The sequence below is a fragment of the Bacillus rossius genome, chromosome 1 (assembly GCF_032445375.1).
Source record: "Bacillus rossius redtenbacheri isolate Brsri chromosome 1, Brsri_v3, whole genome shotgun sequence".
NCBI lineage: Eukaryota > Metazoa > Arthropoda > Insecta > Phasmatodea > Bacillidae > Bacillus > Bacillus rossius.
Window position 1 is genome coordinate 350742764 of NC_086330.1, and position 15041 is coordinate 350757804.

The 15041-nt window shown below is 38.8% G+C and overlaps 1 protein-coding gene across 2 annotated transcripts in view; it reads left to right on the forward strand.

The window, feature by feature from the left end:
• LOC134528214 (connectin-like) overlaps positions 1 to 15041 on the forward strand; it is a 903159-nt gene that overhangs the window by 685175 nt on the left and 202943 nt on the right. For both annotated transcript variants that reach the window (XM_063361630.1, XM_063361629.1), the window contains one exon: positions 12538 to 13577. In XM_063361630.1, the coding sequence (XP_063217700.1) occupies positions 12542 to 13577 (1036 nt within the window). In that variant the 5' untranslated portion in view covers positions 12538 to 12541. The remainder of the gene's footprint in view (positions 1 to 12537; positions 13578 to 15041) is intronic.

Genomic DNA, 15041 nt, shown 5'->3' on the forward strand with positions numbered 1-15041 from the left:
AGGAGTCATCGTAGCCCCGTTCAAAACACGATATCTTAATTTAAACTAAAGGGCCTAAAATGACCACAATGCATATTTTGTTAAAGTAAAAAAAATTTCATTGGTTGTAAATGTAAGTTGAAAAAAAAATTTCCCAACATTTTGTAAATAAAGTTATTAGAGTAAACTAAATTCCAATGACCAATTTTGCAGAACATTAAACGTTGTAGTTTTCGTCATTTTAGGATCCTTCGAAGAAAAAATTTGGAAAATTGGTTCGAATAAAAAAAATTTTTAAAATAGGTCACATATAGCAACTCACGAGTAGAGATACATTTAGTAGCAGACGTTTATTTCCTCAGTTGCGACTTTTTCGGGGAAAATTTAAAATAAATCCACAAATTTTATTTTTAAACTTTTTAATGTTCTTTAAATATCCTGCAAAACTGTGTTTTTAAACTCCTGTTAGATACTGAAATATTTATATGCTGCTGTCCTTTTCGCACGATTTTACATTATTTTATTTGTCCCTGGACAGGCTTAACCTACCAAGAATGGAAAATGATTTGAGTCAGAGAGTGTCTGCATAACCTCGGAAGTAATAAGAACAAATAAAATCCTTTTTTTCAGAGAATATTTTTTACTCGACAAAGTCAATAGTTTAGAAAATTATCCGCAGCGGAACATAAGATCCTTTATTCTAACTACTATTCTCCACTTCCACGTTGTAGAATTAAAGTAGAATTAAATCATGAGCCTGTTTGCGTCGGTGTCCTGTAAAAATTTAATACACTGCAAAAGTTTTTTGTGAATAGAACTGAAATAATCACGAAAAATTACAGAAGTTGGTAAATTTGTACATTTACATGAAAGCAGCTGCATTGCTACAAAAAAAAAGGGGTGTTCGCTTTTTACTGAGTTCGGAATCTTGACCGGAAAATGGTGCTTTCTTTTTTACCAGTGCCTAAATGTTTTAAAGTTATTTGTAAACTGTTTCATGAATAATTTTTTCAGTATAAACTGCGCATATCAATATACACATATATATATACAAAATAAAGTCCAATGATTGTTGAATATTAGATTTTCTAAATTTAAGTATTAAAGAAACATCGATCAGAATTTAAAATTATGCGCCAATTTTCGTAAGCGCGACAGCATATATTCATAATTTAAACAGAAAAAAACTGATTTCATACATTCAAATATAACCATGGCAAAGTGTTATACTATTTTAAAATATTTTATTCCTTGTTATATTACAAACTACTTCATGCAACAGGTTTACAATGAATTCCTTTGTAAAAGAACAAAAAAAATGGTTGTGTGTACTTATTTACGCGTGTTATAAGTTATCCTACTTACTTGGCTTGATAAAAAACTATCTTTAATCTTGCACAAAAATAATTTATAGAAATAAAATATTAAATGACTAGAGTGATATAATTACAGTTGGTAAAGTATAAATTCAATTAATTTTAAAAAATATAAATAAATCTCAGTATGCAATTTAATGTAAACATGTGTATAATTTAATTATTGAACTTAGTAAATTAGTTAAGATAAATTAATAATCAATATCAATAATTATGTTGGTTGTTTATTATAATTTATTAATTTTAATTATTTTTGAATAATAATGTAATAATACTATAATGAAAATAAATAACACATATGGGAACATAACATCACTTATATAAATATTCTTGAAAATACACTTTCAAAAGTTTATAAACACTATTTATATCATTAATATTCGCATTTTTTTATGAAATGGACTAGTATTTAAAATCAATCACTAAAGTATAGTATTTAAAAACAAATATTTAATTTTTATTTGTATGTAACCTTTTTTTATCATGTGAAAATTCGTTGCATGGTACGTGCGCATCGCCAAAATTCACTGTCGTCATTTTAGGTAGATTTCAAAGAACTATTACCTATTGTAGCCGTTACCATGGCGTGACTTCCGAAAACTTTTTATATATTTTTTTTGTTTCATGGTCCATAGACCCCAAAACCATCGTAAACTCACAAGTTGATATATACTTAAGATTTTTATGGATACTATAACTGCCGTAATTTTCCATGAATCACTTCCAAACTGATACATAAAATATAGTAGTGGAAAATCTCGGACGAGTTCGTTAATGGGCAATATCCGACCAAAGGGGTAGAAACAGAGAAGTGTTTTTGAAAAACAGACAAATTGCTGAAACTCCCATGATATGGAAAATATCACATCCGTTTGAACGAATTATAACTCGTAGGAGTAATACCAAAATATTTTGTATGAATATGTTTTTGATACGATCAACCATAACTGCAAGAGGCTGGAGGACAAAAAAAATGATACCTCCCTTCGTAGGCACAACATCGAATTCAGACAAATTATTTTTTAATATTATGATGTTTATCTAAAACTTTTGACTGAAACAATTTTTGATTAAACGAACCATTGCTGCAAAGGGTTAAAAAAAAAAAAAAAAAAAAGTAGCTGGATGCATTAAGTTAAAAACGTTCAACACATTTTCGCTGCATGGAGTATGAGAAAATGTTAAATCGATTTTTTTTTAATAATGCGAACATATAGGATGTCATGTAGGCTACATTAAGTTCTTAAAATGTTCTAGGAGTTTTCCAAAATATTTCCAGAACAAATGGGTACTTCGAAATCTACCTGCGCCTGTAGGCTGTGCCGAAAGGGATTTTTTTTTTTTCGTAACACACCTAAAGAAGTATAACTTCCAAAAATGTCTGCGTAACGGCGCGGCAGAGTGAAAACTTTGTTCTGCCGACGACAAGGGCGAGATGTCGATGAAAGATAGCAGGCGCGGGTCAGTGCTCTGCAGACACAATAGGCTCTATTGTCCCGTAGATGACCGGCCTCTGAATAATAGCTAACAAGCTGGCCGCGGAGAGAGAAGCTCCTCGCTTCCCTCGTGTTGGGGGGGGAGGGGGGGTGAATTAAAAATAAAACCAAGTTCAGTCCCACCGACGCGACGGTGAACATCTGGAAAACAGGGGCTCAGGGAATAGAAATAAAAAAGTTTCCTTCGAAAACCTGGAAAACTCAAGGAGATTAACTTCGTCCTAATTGCCTAACAGAATAAGAAAAGTAAAAAAACTTTTCGTACTTTCTACACAAAAAATCTGTAGCTTTAAAAAAAATTCCTTTGGAAACCAGTTCCTATCGTTATTATTGCATACATGAAATACTTTTTTTTTTGACGTGACAACGTCTAATAAATCGATGAACGCCGGCTGCACGCACGAAAAAGTGTCCCGTAACGCACATTGTCCCACTACGGATGTGTCCTGTTACGCTCATTTACGCATGCGCGGCATTACACTTCCACTCGATTGGAACAACCATCGATTTGACTTTTCAATCATGTTTTCGTCATTTGAATTATTAATATTATGTAATTTAACGATCGTCCACCGATTTTCAGCACAATCGGTTGGTACGGTTATTTAAAAGTAATGTTGAATATTCATAAACGTTTTTAACGAACAATGGTGTTTTACAGTTACACATAATAATTCAAATTACACCCGGGATCTTTGGCACAATGTTCTAAAAAATATTGTAACACATTATAAATAAGTATGGTGTATTTGGGATGCGTATTTGTTATAAAATCGTATTATAAAAACGAAATAATATTATTACCGTACGGTGCTATCATATACGGAGACGGACGCGAACCGAACGAATCGTGCTATCTATTAGCTGTTGCGGGAACCAGGCACTGGTTAATACATATTTTCCTTTGTTTATCGCGAGGGGCGTTATTATTAGTGAATTATAAATAAAATTTCGTGGCCGGGGCCACAATTGCATATCATTTGGAGCACTAAAAGACATAAAAAAGTAAAATATTCTTGACGAATGTTAATCTGTGGTTTTCATTGCTTATTACAACAATTTCGGCAATTAAGGTTAATTATTCTTACATTTTAAAAATCTGATTACTAGTATAATTTCAAGTATTTATTCTTTTATTATTAAAAAAGAAGCATCTGTCTGCGAGTGCAGTAATAAAAGTTTATGTTAGATATTTGATTACAGGTTTATTTATATGAACACTTGTTCATAATTATATTTAAACGAAAAGTAAATGTGGTTTTCATTGCTTATTACAACAACAATTTCGGCAATAAAGTTTAATTATTCTTGCATTTTAAAAATCTGATTACTAGTATAATTTCAAGTATTTATTCTTTTATTATTAAAATAAAAATGATTCAATTTTATTCATAAAAGTATGAAATTATTTCATCAATGTTTTGTTATGACGTCACGTTAAACTATCGTCCGTAAACCGACTTTACAGACAACCAATTTTTTTTTTTAGATAATACTCAGTAATTCTTACGATAATTGGCGCATAATTTTATATTTTAATTGTTTAATTCACACATAATTTTGTTAACCATGGAAAAGATAATCTTATATTAAATAACAGGATTTTAATCTTGTTTTTTGACGTGACAACGTCTAATAAATCGATGAACGCCGGCTGCACGCACGAAAAAGTGTCCCGTAACGCACATTGTCCCACTACGGATGTTCCACTACGGATGTGTCCTGTTATGCTCATTGTACGCATGCGTGGCATCTCTCTTCCACTCGATTGGAACAACCATCGATTTGACTTTTCAATCATGTTTTCGTCGTTTGAATTATTAGCATTATGTAATTTAACGATCGTCCACTGATTTTCAGCACAATCGGTACGGTTATTAATTTCACGCCTACCACTATAAGAAATAACCATGGCGGACTACATACGTTTTTTAAACTTCCACACAAAACAAATTTTTTATAAATATATAAGTATAACATCTGAAATAATTGTTTCCAATATGACCTCGTGGCCGTGCGGTTAGCATTGCTGGCTACGAATCCAAAGGTTGACGGATCGAATTCTGGCCGGTGCGATACTTTCATTTTTGTACTTGTAAAAATAAATACGGCGCGCGACACTACAAAATTAATAAATATATTTGAATTAATGAATGCAAATAAAAGTAAATTTATCAATTAAATTGTAGATTTCAGTTCACTCCTTATTTGTATCCATACAAAATAGTCATAATTCAATAAAAATGATTCAATTTTATTTATAAAAGTATGCAGAGATAGATTTAATCATACAAAAGATAGAAAAATTTAAAAAAAATTTCTTCCTCAAAGAATATAATATATTTAATGCCTAAATGGTTTGGTTGCAAAAACCTTTTACGGCTCAGTCTCAGGCCGAATATGATATTTCATTTTCTTCTGCGTCAAGCATTTCATCAATGTTTTGTTATGACGTTGTCACGTTAAACTATCTTCCGTAAACCGACTTTACAGACAACCAATTTTTTTTATTATGCTTATTAATGTGTGCAGTTAATACCAGGAAAGCTATTCAGAGAACGGTTTACAAATAACTACGACTATTGAAGACATTGGAACAACACAGAGCATAAATGGCCGGGTAAGAATGCGAACCCAATATTATTGCAGACTCTTTTTGTAGTGATACAGTTGTTTTCATTTAAATGTGCAAATTTACATATAGCTGTAATATTACATGAATATTTCTGTTCCATTTACAAAAAAAATTGACTATGTTGTATCGAAATATCTTAAATCCTGTATGTAATTTAATTATCAATTCGTGTGCCGTTATAAGTTTACAAACATTATTTAAACGTAAATACTTTCAAAGAAAGTGGGTATTAACTTTAAGCACAAATAAATATAAATAGTCTTTCGATTGATCACAATCAATAATGTATCTCTTCCTAATTTTATCCAACTAATATGTTCGTTTTGTTTTTAAGACTGACATAAATGGTTACATAAATTTGATATAAATTATATACTTGCAAACTAAGTAATGTGTAGGAAAACATTTTATTATGATTCATCATATTGTGTCCTATGTATGTTGTAATGTGTTTCGATAATAATGTCTTAAGTGGGACAGAGGAAATTTAAGGATTTGACACGTTAGAGTATGGGAACTCTGGAGTTAGCCTGATATCAAACCGATATAATTTTTGTGAAAGGCGTAGGGGCGTTTTAATAATTGTTATGTTTTTTTTTTCACATAAATGTGTGTATAAGTAAATAAACTCTACAACCAGATCTATGCAATTAGTTATTGCAAACAAGCAAACATTAAAATATGTCCATCTCAGCCTGATATAACTAGATAATTGTCACTAAGGCAACAAGATAGTAGAATACACTCGGTTTACACGTAGGTACTAACTTTCGAGCTTAACGGTCACCTGATCACGCCGTTTCATTTCTCAGCTTCGGAGCTTGTTTCGCCAAAAGATGTATCTTATAGTCTGCGACATGTAATTAGTCTCAGAAATAGTACAAATGTTCTGCGTATCCTTCCGCTCTTGTACCGACAATAGTATTCGCACACAAACATACTGTGTTTGCTTTGCAATTGACGTTTTGGAATTGGATACAACTGTCAATTACTCTTGTGAACTGTGAAACTTGAGACAAGTTGAGGTTTGCCAGTGATGTTAATTTGCAAGCTCGTCGGCTTTGGGTGTCAAGTTCAGTCTGCGTGGGACTCGACACTGTGACTAAAAAAAAAAAATCATCGGTGCGTGTACACCACGCGCGTTAGAAGGGAAACTTCACAGATAATAGGAATAGGAAATTTTTAGGGTACAATAATTTTTAAAACACGCGTGATCATGCATTGAAAATACACCCTTATTACTGGTGTGTAAGTCCATGTCTTCGATGTAATCTAGGAGTGAGTAAATGGGTTTATGATTACTAAAATATGATAAGCAAACCCTCCTGAAAATTTCTATACAAATCGTCACAATTATCCGAACACCAAAAAACCACTGAGTGGGGAGTTCAGAGTTGCGAATAACAAGTTGCAAGAGTATGAGAAAGTAATTAAACTTTTACAAAAGTATTGTAAAGTATACGAAATTATGCACTGCTCCTGCCATCTGTAAGCGGCTGTAAGATGTTTCAATTTAAAATATTTTTTTAAAAAAAGCACCATCGAGTAATATTCGTTACGTACGTTACATACGTTACACGCGTTAACTCCGTTTACATGTTTGCTTTTATTGCCCTGTGATTCTGACATTACTCTACAGGCTGTAAAAATAAAGTCTCACTTAAAAAAAAGAGCATGCGATAACGGCCCCAAAGTAGTCATATTCCCCAACTTCTTTAAGGGTGTGTCCCGTTCCAGGTCATTTTTTTATTTTGACGTTTAACTCGGTTAAACTTGTAGACTTTTGAGTGGCCAAACATCAACAAAATTATATTTATATATAGCACATACTTTTCCCATAATTAACTAGCAAAGTTGAATTTTTAAGCTTTTTGTGCAGTAGCGATAAGAAAAACCAAATAAAATAAGTAACTGAATTTTTTAAAATTTTATTTAGTTTGAAGGCAATGCTGGCTACTGCGTGGTATAAAATTAAATTATTTTAAAAATATATATTTAATTTTGTGTAACCTTTTAAAATCATAAACATTCTGATGATTTTTAAAAGGCCAGGTAAAAAAATATATATATATAATTTTTTTTTCTGAAAGAGACTTTACCACGCCACATAGCAGTCACTAAAATTGACTTTAAACATTAAAAATTACAGTTTTATATTACATTAAATTCTTCTTATCCACACTGCAGAAAAAAAAAGTTAAAAATGAAACTTTACCATCTAATTATGCAAACAGTATGCGATATGTATTTTCTTTTTATGAAATTTAAACCATTCAAAAAGTCGGCAAGTTTGAACCTTATGGCGCGTAATTACACAATGATGACCCGGCACACGGGACACACACGCTTTAATCCCAGTTGCTCCGTGGAAGTCAGGGATCCTTTCCGCCTGCTCGCGCACTGTGATCCTAGACGCAGCTTCCAGGAGGAAAGAAAGAAAAAAATAAAGAAAGAAAGGGCAGTAACGTTCGTGACGCGAGGGCTGAGTACATCCTGCACCGACGAGAACAGGGTCGGAGTCATTCCCCCGGAGCTGACGTACCGCCCGGAGCTGATGAGCCGCTGCTTCGCTGTTCGCCCGATAACCTCCTCCTCCCCCCCTTCCCACCTTTCACCCCTTCGCCGCTGCAGCCCTTATCGCTCTCTTTCACCAATTACCCAGCCCCGTCCCGCGCTCGCCTGCCCGAGCCTTCGTTAGTCGGCGGCGGCCGCTATTAGCGCGCGGCCTTCGGGGGCTCGGACCATCCGGGATTGGTTTGGTCAGGAGCTCCGAAAGAGGGGGTTGGGAAATTGCCGGGTTCTTTTTTTTTTTTTTAATCGCGTTGCTCTGGACACCTCCATCCAACCCCCCCTTTTTTTTTTTATCACTTTTTGATGTTTTAACATCTTAGCTCTCGGTGATCACGTGGAACTCGGAAACGTGTAGCCACGGTGCTGCCAACTGTGGCGGATCGCGAGAACCAAGTACTCACAAAGACAAAGGGAAACTTTGTAGTATTGACTGTTTAGTGGATTTTGACAAGATGGAGGCAGTATTTAAATACAACTATACTTGTCGAAAATCAGGTACCAAAGCTGAGATTTCAAAAAAAAAATCTTTTTTTTTTGCTTTAATCGGAGCCGTTTCAGAATATAATTTAAAATTTCGCTCGGCAAATCGGTTGATTCTATAGACGAAGTAGCGTCGGGTGCGGGAACTACGTGTGATTCGCGTCCAGAAATGTGTAGTTGAAAACAAAATTTGCGTACATATTTATCACGCTCGGCATCATTTTAAAGAATTCTACGTTCAATTTCATGTTGAGCTTCGTACTATAAAGTGTATTTTCAACATCAGAACCCATTAAATTTTCTCGCTACCGAGGTTAGATTTTCCGCATCTCTGGCAAATACTGAAAGACTCGCTCACTTTTTTTTGACGTGACGTCTAATAAATCGATGAACGCCGACTGCACGCACGAAAAAGTGTCCCGTTACGCACATTGTTCCGTTACGCTGTGTCCCGTTACGCTCATTGTTCCGTTACGCTGTGTTCCGTTACGCTGTCGGCGAGTGCAGTAATAATAGGTTATGTTACAATTGACTAAAAAATTATGGTGATTCATATAATTGATGATAGATATTTGATTACAGTTTATTTAAAACTAATTACAAGTCATCTACACGTGAACTGTTTCGTCGACTGTTTATAAAGTGAAGTGAAAAGTTAATGTGGTTTTCTTTGCTTATTACAACAAGAATTTCGGCAATAAAGGTTAATTATTCTTGCATTTTAAAAATCTGATTACTAGTATAATTTCAAGTTTTTTCATTTTATTATTAAAATTAAAATGATTAAATTTTATTCATAACAGTATGCAATCGTTTCATCAATGTTTTGTTATGACGTTGTCACTTTAAACTATCGTCAGTAAACCGACTTTACAGACAACCAATTTTTTTTTCACCCCTCAGTTTACTCCCGTTCTCAAACCTTCTTCGCCTCCCAACATGCACGGGATATGTTTCGAGTGATCTAGTGGAGTAATATCTTCGGGGATGCCGCGTTGTTTCCGAGTGTTGAGGTAGCTTTGATCCAGTCCAGGCGACCCGGGTTCCATTCCTGGTGGGGTGGAAGTTGTTTGTTTGTTAACAAACGTTAAACATGGAGGATGTTGTCCCGCTGGACCCGGTGGGAATTCTGTCGCTTAATGCTGCCCACGCTTTCTGCGTCTTCTCCATCTTGGCGAGGTCAAACCCATGATCCTTTTTTCACAAATGGATTGTTTTGTCTAGAGACGTACGAGACTGTAAAATCCAGATAAAAACGACACAATTAATTATGATGCACTTGCAAACAACTCGATTGGCAGCAAGCGTGCACGATAGCACAACTTACCGCCATGATGGTTCAACAACAACTGTTGCTTCGTTTCCGGAAGCTGCAGGGCTACCCATCTCGGCAGGCAGCCAACTTGAAAAACTTGGCGCTGCTAGCAAGCAGCCCGGGATGTTCAAAATTCAAATGTTTCAAACACTATACACTAAATTACACACAATATTTACAAGTCCAAACATGGATAATGTGGTGGACGTTACCGTGAACCGGTGTTTTTTTTTTTTTTTTCGGGAGATTCCCGATTTCCCTCGCCCATTCATTCTCTCAGTCTTACATCCTCCTGTCATTACCGTTATCGTTTTTTCTTATATGCCTACCTCTAAGCCCTGATACATTCATCCATCCATCCGTCCGTTTCCACTCCAGATTTCGTCAATTGTACACTATCTAAAAGGGTGCCTTGACGGTCAATAATATTGTCGATGGTATGCTCATCGAAAAAAAAATAATTTGATCGAATAGGAGACGATTTTTCCGTCGATTGACGGGGATCGATAGCAATTTTGATTGAAGGATGTTTACGCGCGCCATTGAACGGAGCTGATTGAAGCTGTATTTAAACACCTGTCAGTCTGAGCCATCAGCCAAAAGAAAAATAATATTCACCTTCCAGGTCTACCCAGGATTTTTGCGTCTTCTGAAAATCTTCCCTTGACGTTGGAGCGTGTTAAATGCAGCATGGTGATTCCTCTGCTGCTGCGTTCGTGTGGTGAGAGTCGCAGTTTCGAGCACAACTCCCTGGTGGCACTCGAGTTCAAGAACATCGAGTCGTGACCCTGCACTCTATACGTGTAGTAGCACAGTGGAGAATGCTCCAAAACCAGTGTAAATTCGTTGCAAATCTGTTAAAACTGATTCACTTGAACGTGCAAATTTCGGCACTTCCTTTTAGTGATTGAAGTTCACTGTTTTTGTTTGTTACTAGCTGTGCTCGTGTTTTCGTTCATGTGGACAGATCCATTTACACGGGTTATATAAATATAAAATATGGACGTTACTATTTAATAATATGCGTGCCTTACATTTCTTGCATATTCGTTGAATTGTCTTAGAATAATTCTTTCTTGAAATGGGGAAAATTGATATAAAAAAATTTTTGGACCAACGCTTTTGCTGGTTTAAATTATGTGTCGTGGAGAAACCTCACTAAAGGACAAAAATTATGAAACATAAACACCTGTAAAACAAGCCAAAATAAGGCGATGTAAAATGTTAAATTCAGAGACAGCACAGAGCAATATGTGGAAGGAATTATTCATAAAAACATCAAATCACAGTCGAAAACAGTGGGCTGAAAACGACAAGACAGTTGCAACTATAACAGTAAATACAGATTTTAAAAAGACATTAGTTCATACAGCGACAAACAGAGGAACCCAACATTGATATTGAACAGATAATCGAGAAAAAAAACCACAGCGACGCCATATATATACCTAAACATTATACACCTACTGTGGAAAATATCTAACCGTGTGCATGTTTGTCATTGAAAAATATAAATTAACGGTAAATCGTAATCATTTTAAGCGAAATAAGTAGTTCATAGATATAATTGGACTCCTCGGTATGAAAACATGTTCTCCTTGTTGTAGTGCTTTAAGGAAATCAATTTTCGGTGTATAACTATCTTCGTATCTTTGGAATCGTTTGAGATACCACAATTACGTACAGACTAGATAAATACTGTGATTATTATCCAAAACTGTAGCAGTTTATGAGGTGGAGAATTTCGTACAAACAGACAAAACATGATATAGCAAAATAAAGTCATATTATTGAATGTTCTATTATCCTTCCGTGGTTAAAGTATTATGCTTGAATGGATCATAAATTTTTAAAAAAAAATTGTTCGCAAATATACGTAATGAATAGAGACCCGGAAATTTCGCGGATTCTTCTGGCCTCAGGATAGAATTCAAAGTTATAGGTGTGCTCGACCCATGTTTACTTTCCCATTGGTCGATTTCTTAGCGGGAATATTTTTATCCTTGTTATTTGGCACTACCTGATTCGCTAACTTCTCTCCTAGCTGGGCATCATTGGCTCACGGTCGTAGACGGGCGTGTCCAAACAACTGCGTGCCAATCATGAACGCAGTGCAAGAGCAGGGCCGGCGCGTCTATATAGGCGAACTAGGCAACCGCCTAGGGCGCCAAGTAGCTGGGGGCGGCGCAGCACGACACATAACAGCTGATATAATGTGTTTAACTATTATTGAAACTAGATATAAATGGATTTTTGTAACAGTTTGGAATGTTAATATTGATATAAGTAATTATTTAAAGTCCACGGTGTCCTGTTTATGATTTGTAATAAGTAAAAAAGTAAAAAAAACACAAGCCTGCTTACATTTGATTGTTGACAAAATCTTAGGCTTACGTGATGTATTTTGATGCAAGGAAAAAAAAAATTTCGTGTGTCCGGCGGGTTGGGGAGGGGGGGGGGGGGGACATTAAGGTTTTTCGCCTAGGGCGGCAATTTACCTTGCACCGGCCCTGTGCGAGAGTGCGAAGGTTTGCATTCTAGCTTGCGACTAAATGAATCAGCGAAATGTCCGGGTCTCTAGTAATGAATACTCAGTATCATCTGTAGAATCGTGGTTCATGTGTGCGGTGTGTTGTACTAAGGTAGTGTCAGTGTGTGAGAGAGGGCCGGCTGCCGCTGTTGCAGGAGCATGGCGAGGTGGGGGCTGCTCGCGCTGCTGCTCCTGGCCGCGGCAGGCGCCGGCGGCGCCAAGGCGCGCAAGGACAAGGCGCGCCGCAAGGAGAAGGACCCCAGCCCGGCGCCGCCGGAGGAGAACATCTGCGACCTGCAGTCCGAGTTCAACGTGTACTGCTACTGCAACACGCCGGAGCCGCGCAACGCCACCGAGTCCACGTGCTGGACGCTGCGCGCCGAGGACCCCGACGACCCCGTGTGGGACGTGTTCCGCACGCAGCCCTCCCTCGAGAAGCTCATGTTCAACAGCCGGCCCGACAGCCGGCTGTGGTTCGTGCCGACGCGCGCGCTCACGCACCTGCCCAAGCTGCGCGTGCTGGACGTCAAGTACGCCAACATCCCGGAGCTGGCGCCGCACGCGTTCGCCAACCTCACCTCCTTGCGGGAGCTGTCCCTGTCGCGCTGCTCCATCGTGACGCTGAGGCCGCACTCGGTGGCGCGCCTGCCCGCGCTGGCCGTCGCGTCGCTCGACGAGAACCGCATCGCCGAGATCCCGCGCGGCGTGTTCGTCGCGCTGCCGGAGCTGCGCAAGCTCTACATCGCGCGCAACAACCTCAGCGTGGTGCACGACAAGGCGTTCGCGCACCTGCGCCGCCTCGAGGAGCTCGAGCTGTGCGACAACCAGCTGACGGCCGTGTCGCGCGACACCTTCGCCGGCCTGCGCTCGCTGGCGCGGCTCGACCTGCACCAGAACCACATCTCGCTGCTCGGCGACTACGTGTTCGCCGAGATGCCCAACCTGGAGGAGATCGACGTGGACCTGAACGGGCTGGAGGCGGTGGGCGAGCGCGCCTTCGCCGGGCTGCGCAAGCTGGGGAGGCTGTCCATCGCCGAGAACCGCCTGGCCGTGCTGGGGGGGTCGGTGTTCGCGCACACGCCCAGCCTCCACCACCTGGACCTCAGGGACAACCACCTGCGCACGCTGGTCATCGACACCGTCAGCCCGCTGCTGGACAACCTCAAGAACGTGTCCACCTACTTCTACGTGGAAGGTGAGTACGTCACAAATATATATGTTTTCATGAGAGCAAGTTGTCCATTCATATGTTCCAACTTCATTTATTTACAGGTTTCTTCGCTAGTTTTAACAATTTCAACGTAGTATTTTTGGACATATGTTTTTAGCCAAAATAATACTTTCAAGATAGTAGTTTAATGTTTTCATTTTTTTTAAATACATTTCTTTGGGGAATGGAGTTGTAGGCCTTTGTATATGAAAATTTTACTTCTATATGGTTGAAATTAAATTACAACTTTTTTGTGTGTATCTAGAAAATATTGTTATTTAAGTGACATATTGATATCTTGAGTGTTGAAATTTGTGGTTGATTATGCCTCGTGCTTTATCTAGGGCAGTCGAGTAGAGACTACCGATGGATCACGAGTGTTTTACAAATAAGTTTCCAGTTGACAAATTACCTTCCTTTACCTCGTTACTTTATACTTTGTTTCCAATAACAAGATTAGTTAGGTGCGGCAGAAAAGATACACTCACAATAGTAGTGAGGAATAAAGGAAGATGAAGACAGGGCCCACGGTGAAGATGACGATGGGTTCAATGACCAACTAGCATGACTTCACGGCGGCCATCATCTTGGATGACTTTGACCTCGAACTGTGACATTGACCCTTGACCTTGAACTTTGACCTCAGTCGCAATATTGAATCTGCCATCTTGAAATCGAACGTCCAAATCCCAGAGTGTTGCAATTTTCGTTACGGAAGCCATCTTGAAATCGAGCGCCCCAATCGTTACGGCATGTTTGCCACCTGGAAATATGGGCAGTATTGCGAACTGGGAAGCAGAGCCGCGACTCTTACCACATACCTGAGTGGGGCCTCCAGCGGTAGTCTGGCCCGGGGCTTATCACACGGCCACTGACGTCATGCGCGCATCAGCGCCGCTTGACCTCACCACCCTGCCCCTCTTCCTCCATGTCGTCCTTCCTCGGCGCTGTTATATATCGCTGATCGGCCTTGGGAATTCCGCAGGGCCGCCGCGCGGAGTGGCGCGAATAAACACCGCCTTTCTGGACTTTTCGGGCGTCGGGTCGGCCCGGGATGACGCAACACGTTACAACCGCTCTCATCTCCCTTCTCATCCCTTCGAGAAGGACGCCATGGGGATATATAAGCGACGACGCCACATTCCGCGGGAGTTCCGAGAGTTTGGAGAGTTCCGCGAGTTTCCGCGTGCGTTCCCTAGGAAAGGGGGAGGGGGTCAGCGATGATCTTCGTGATCCGACCAGGCACGCGTGGCATGCCTTACGTCGGTGGACGGCGCGTGACGTCGGTGGTGGCCGAGCGAGGCACGCCAGCCAGCTCCGAACCTGACACGCATCGCGGTCCTGTCCGCGTTCGTAACACTTATCATCGTTTTCGAAGTGGAATTGCAAACTTTTATGAGCTCTGTTTGGCTGTGAATAGAGCAAAAAATAAATAATAAATAATAAGTA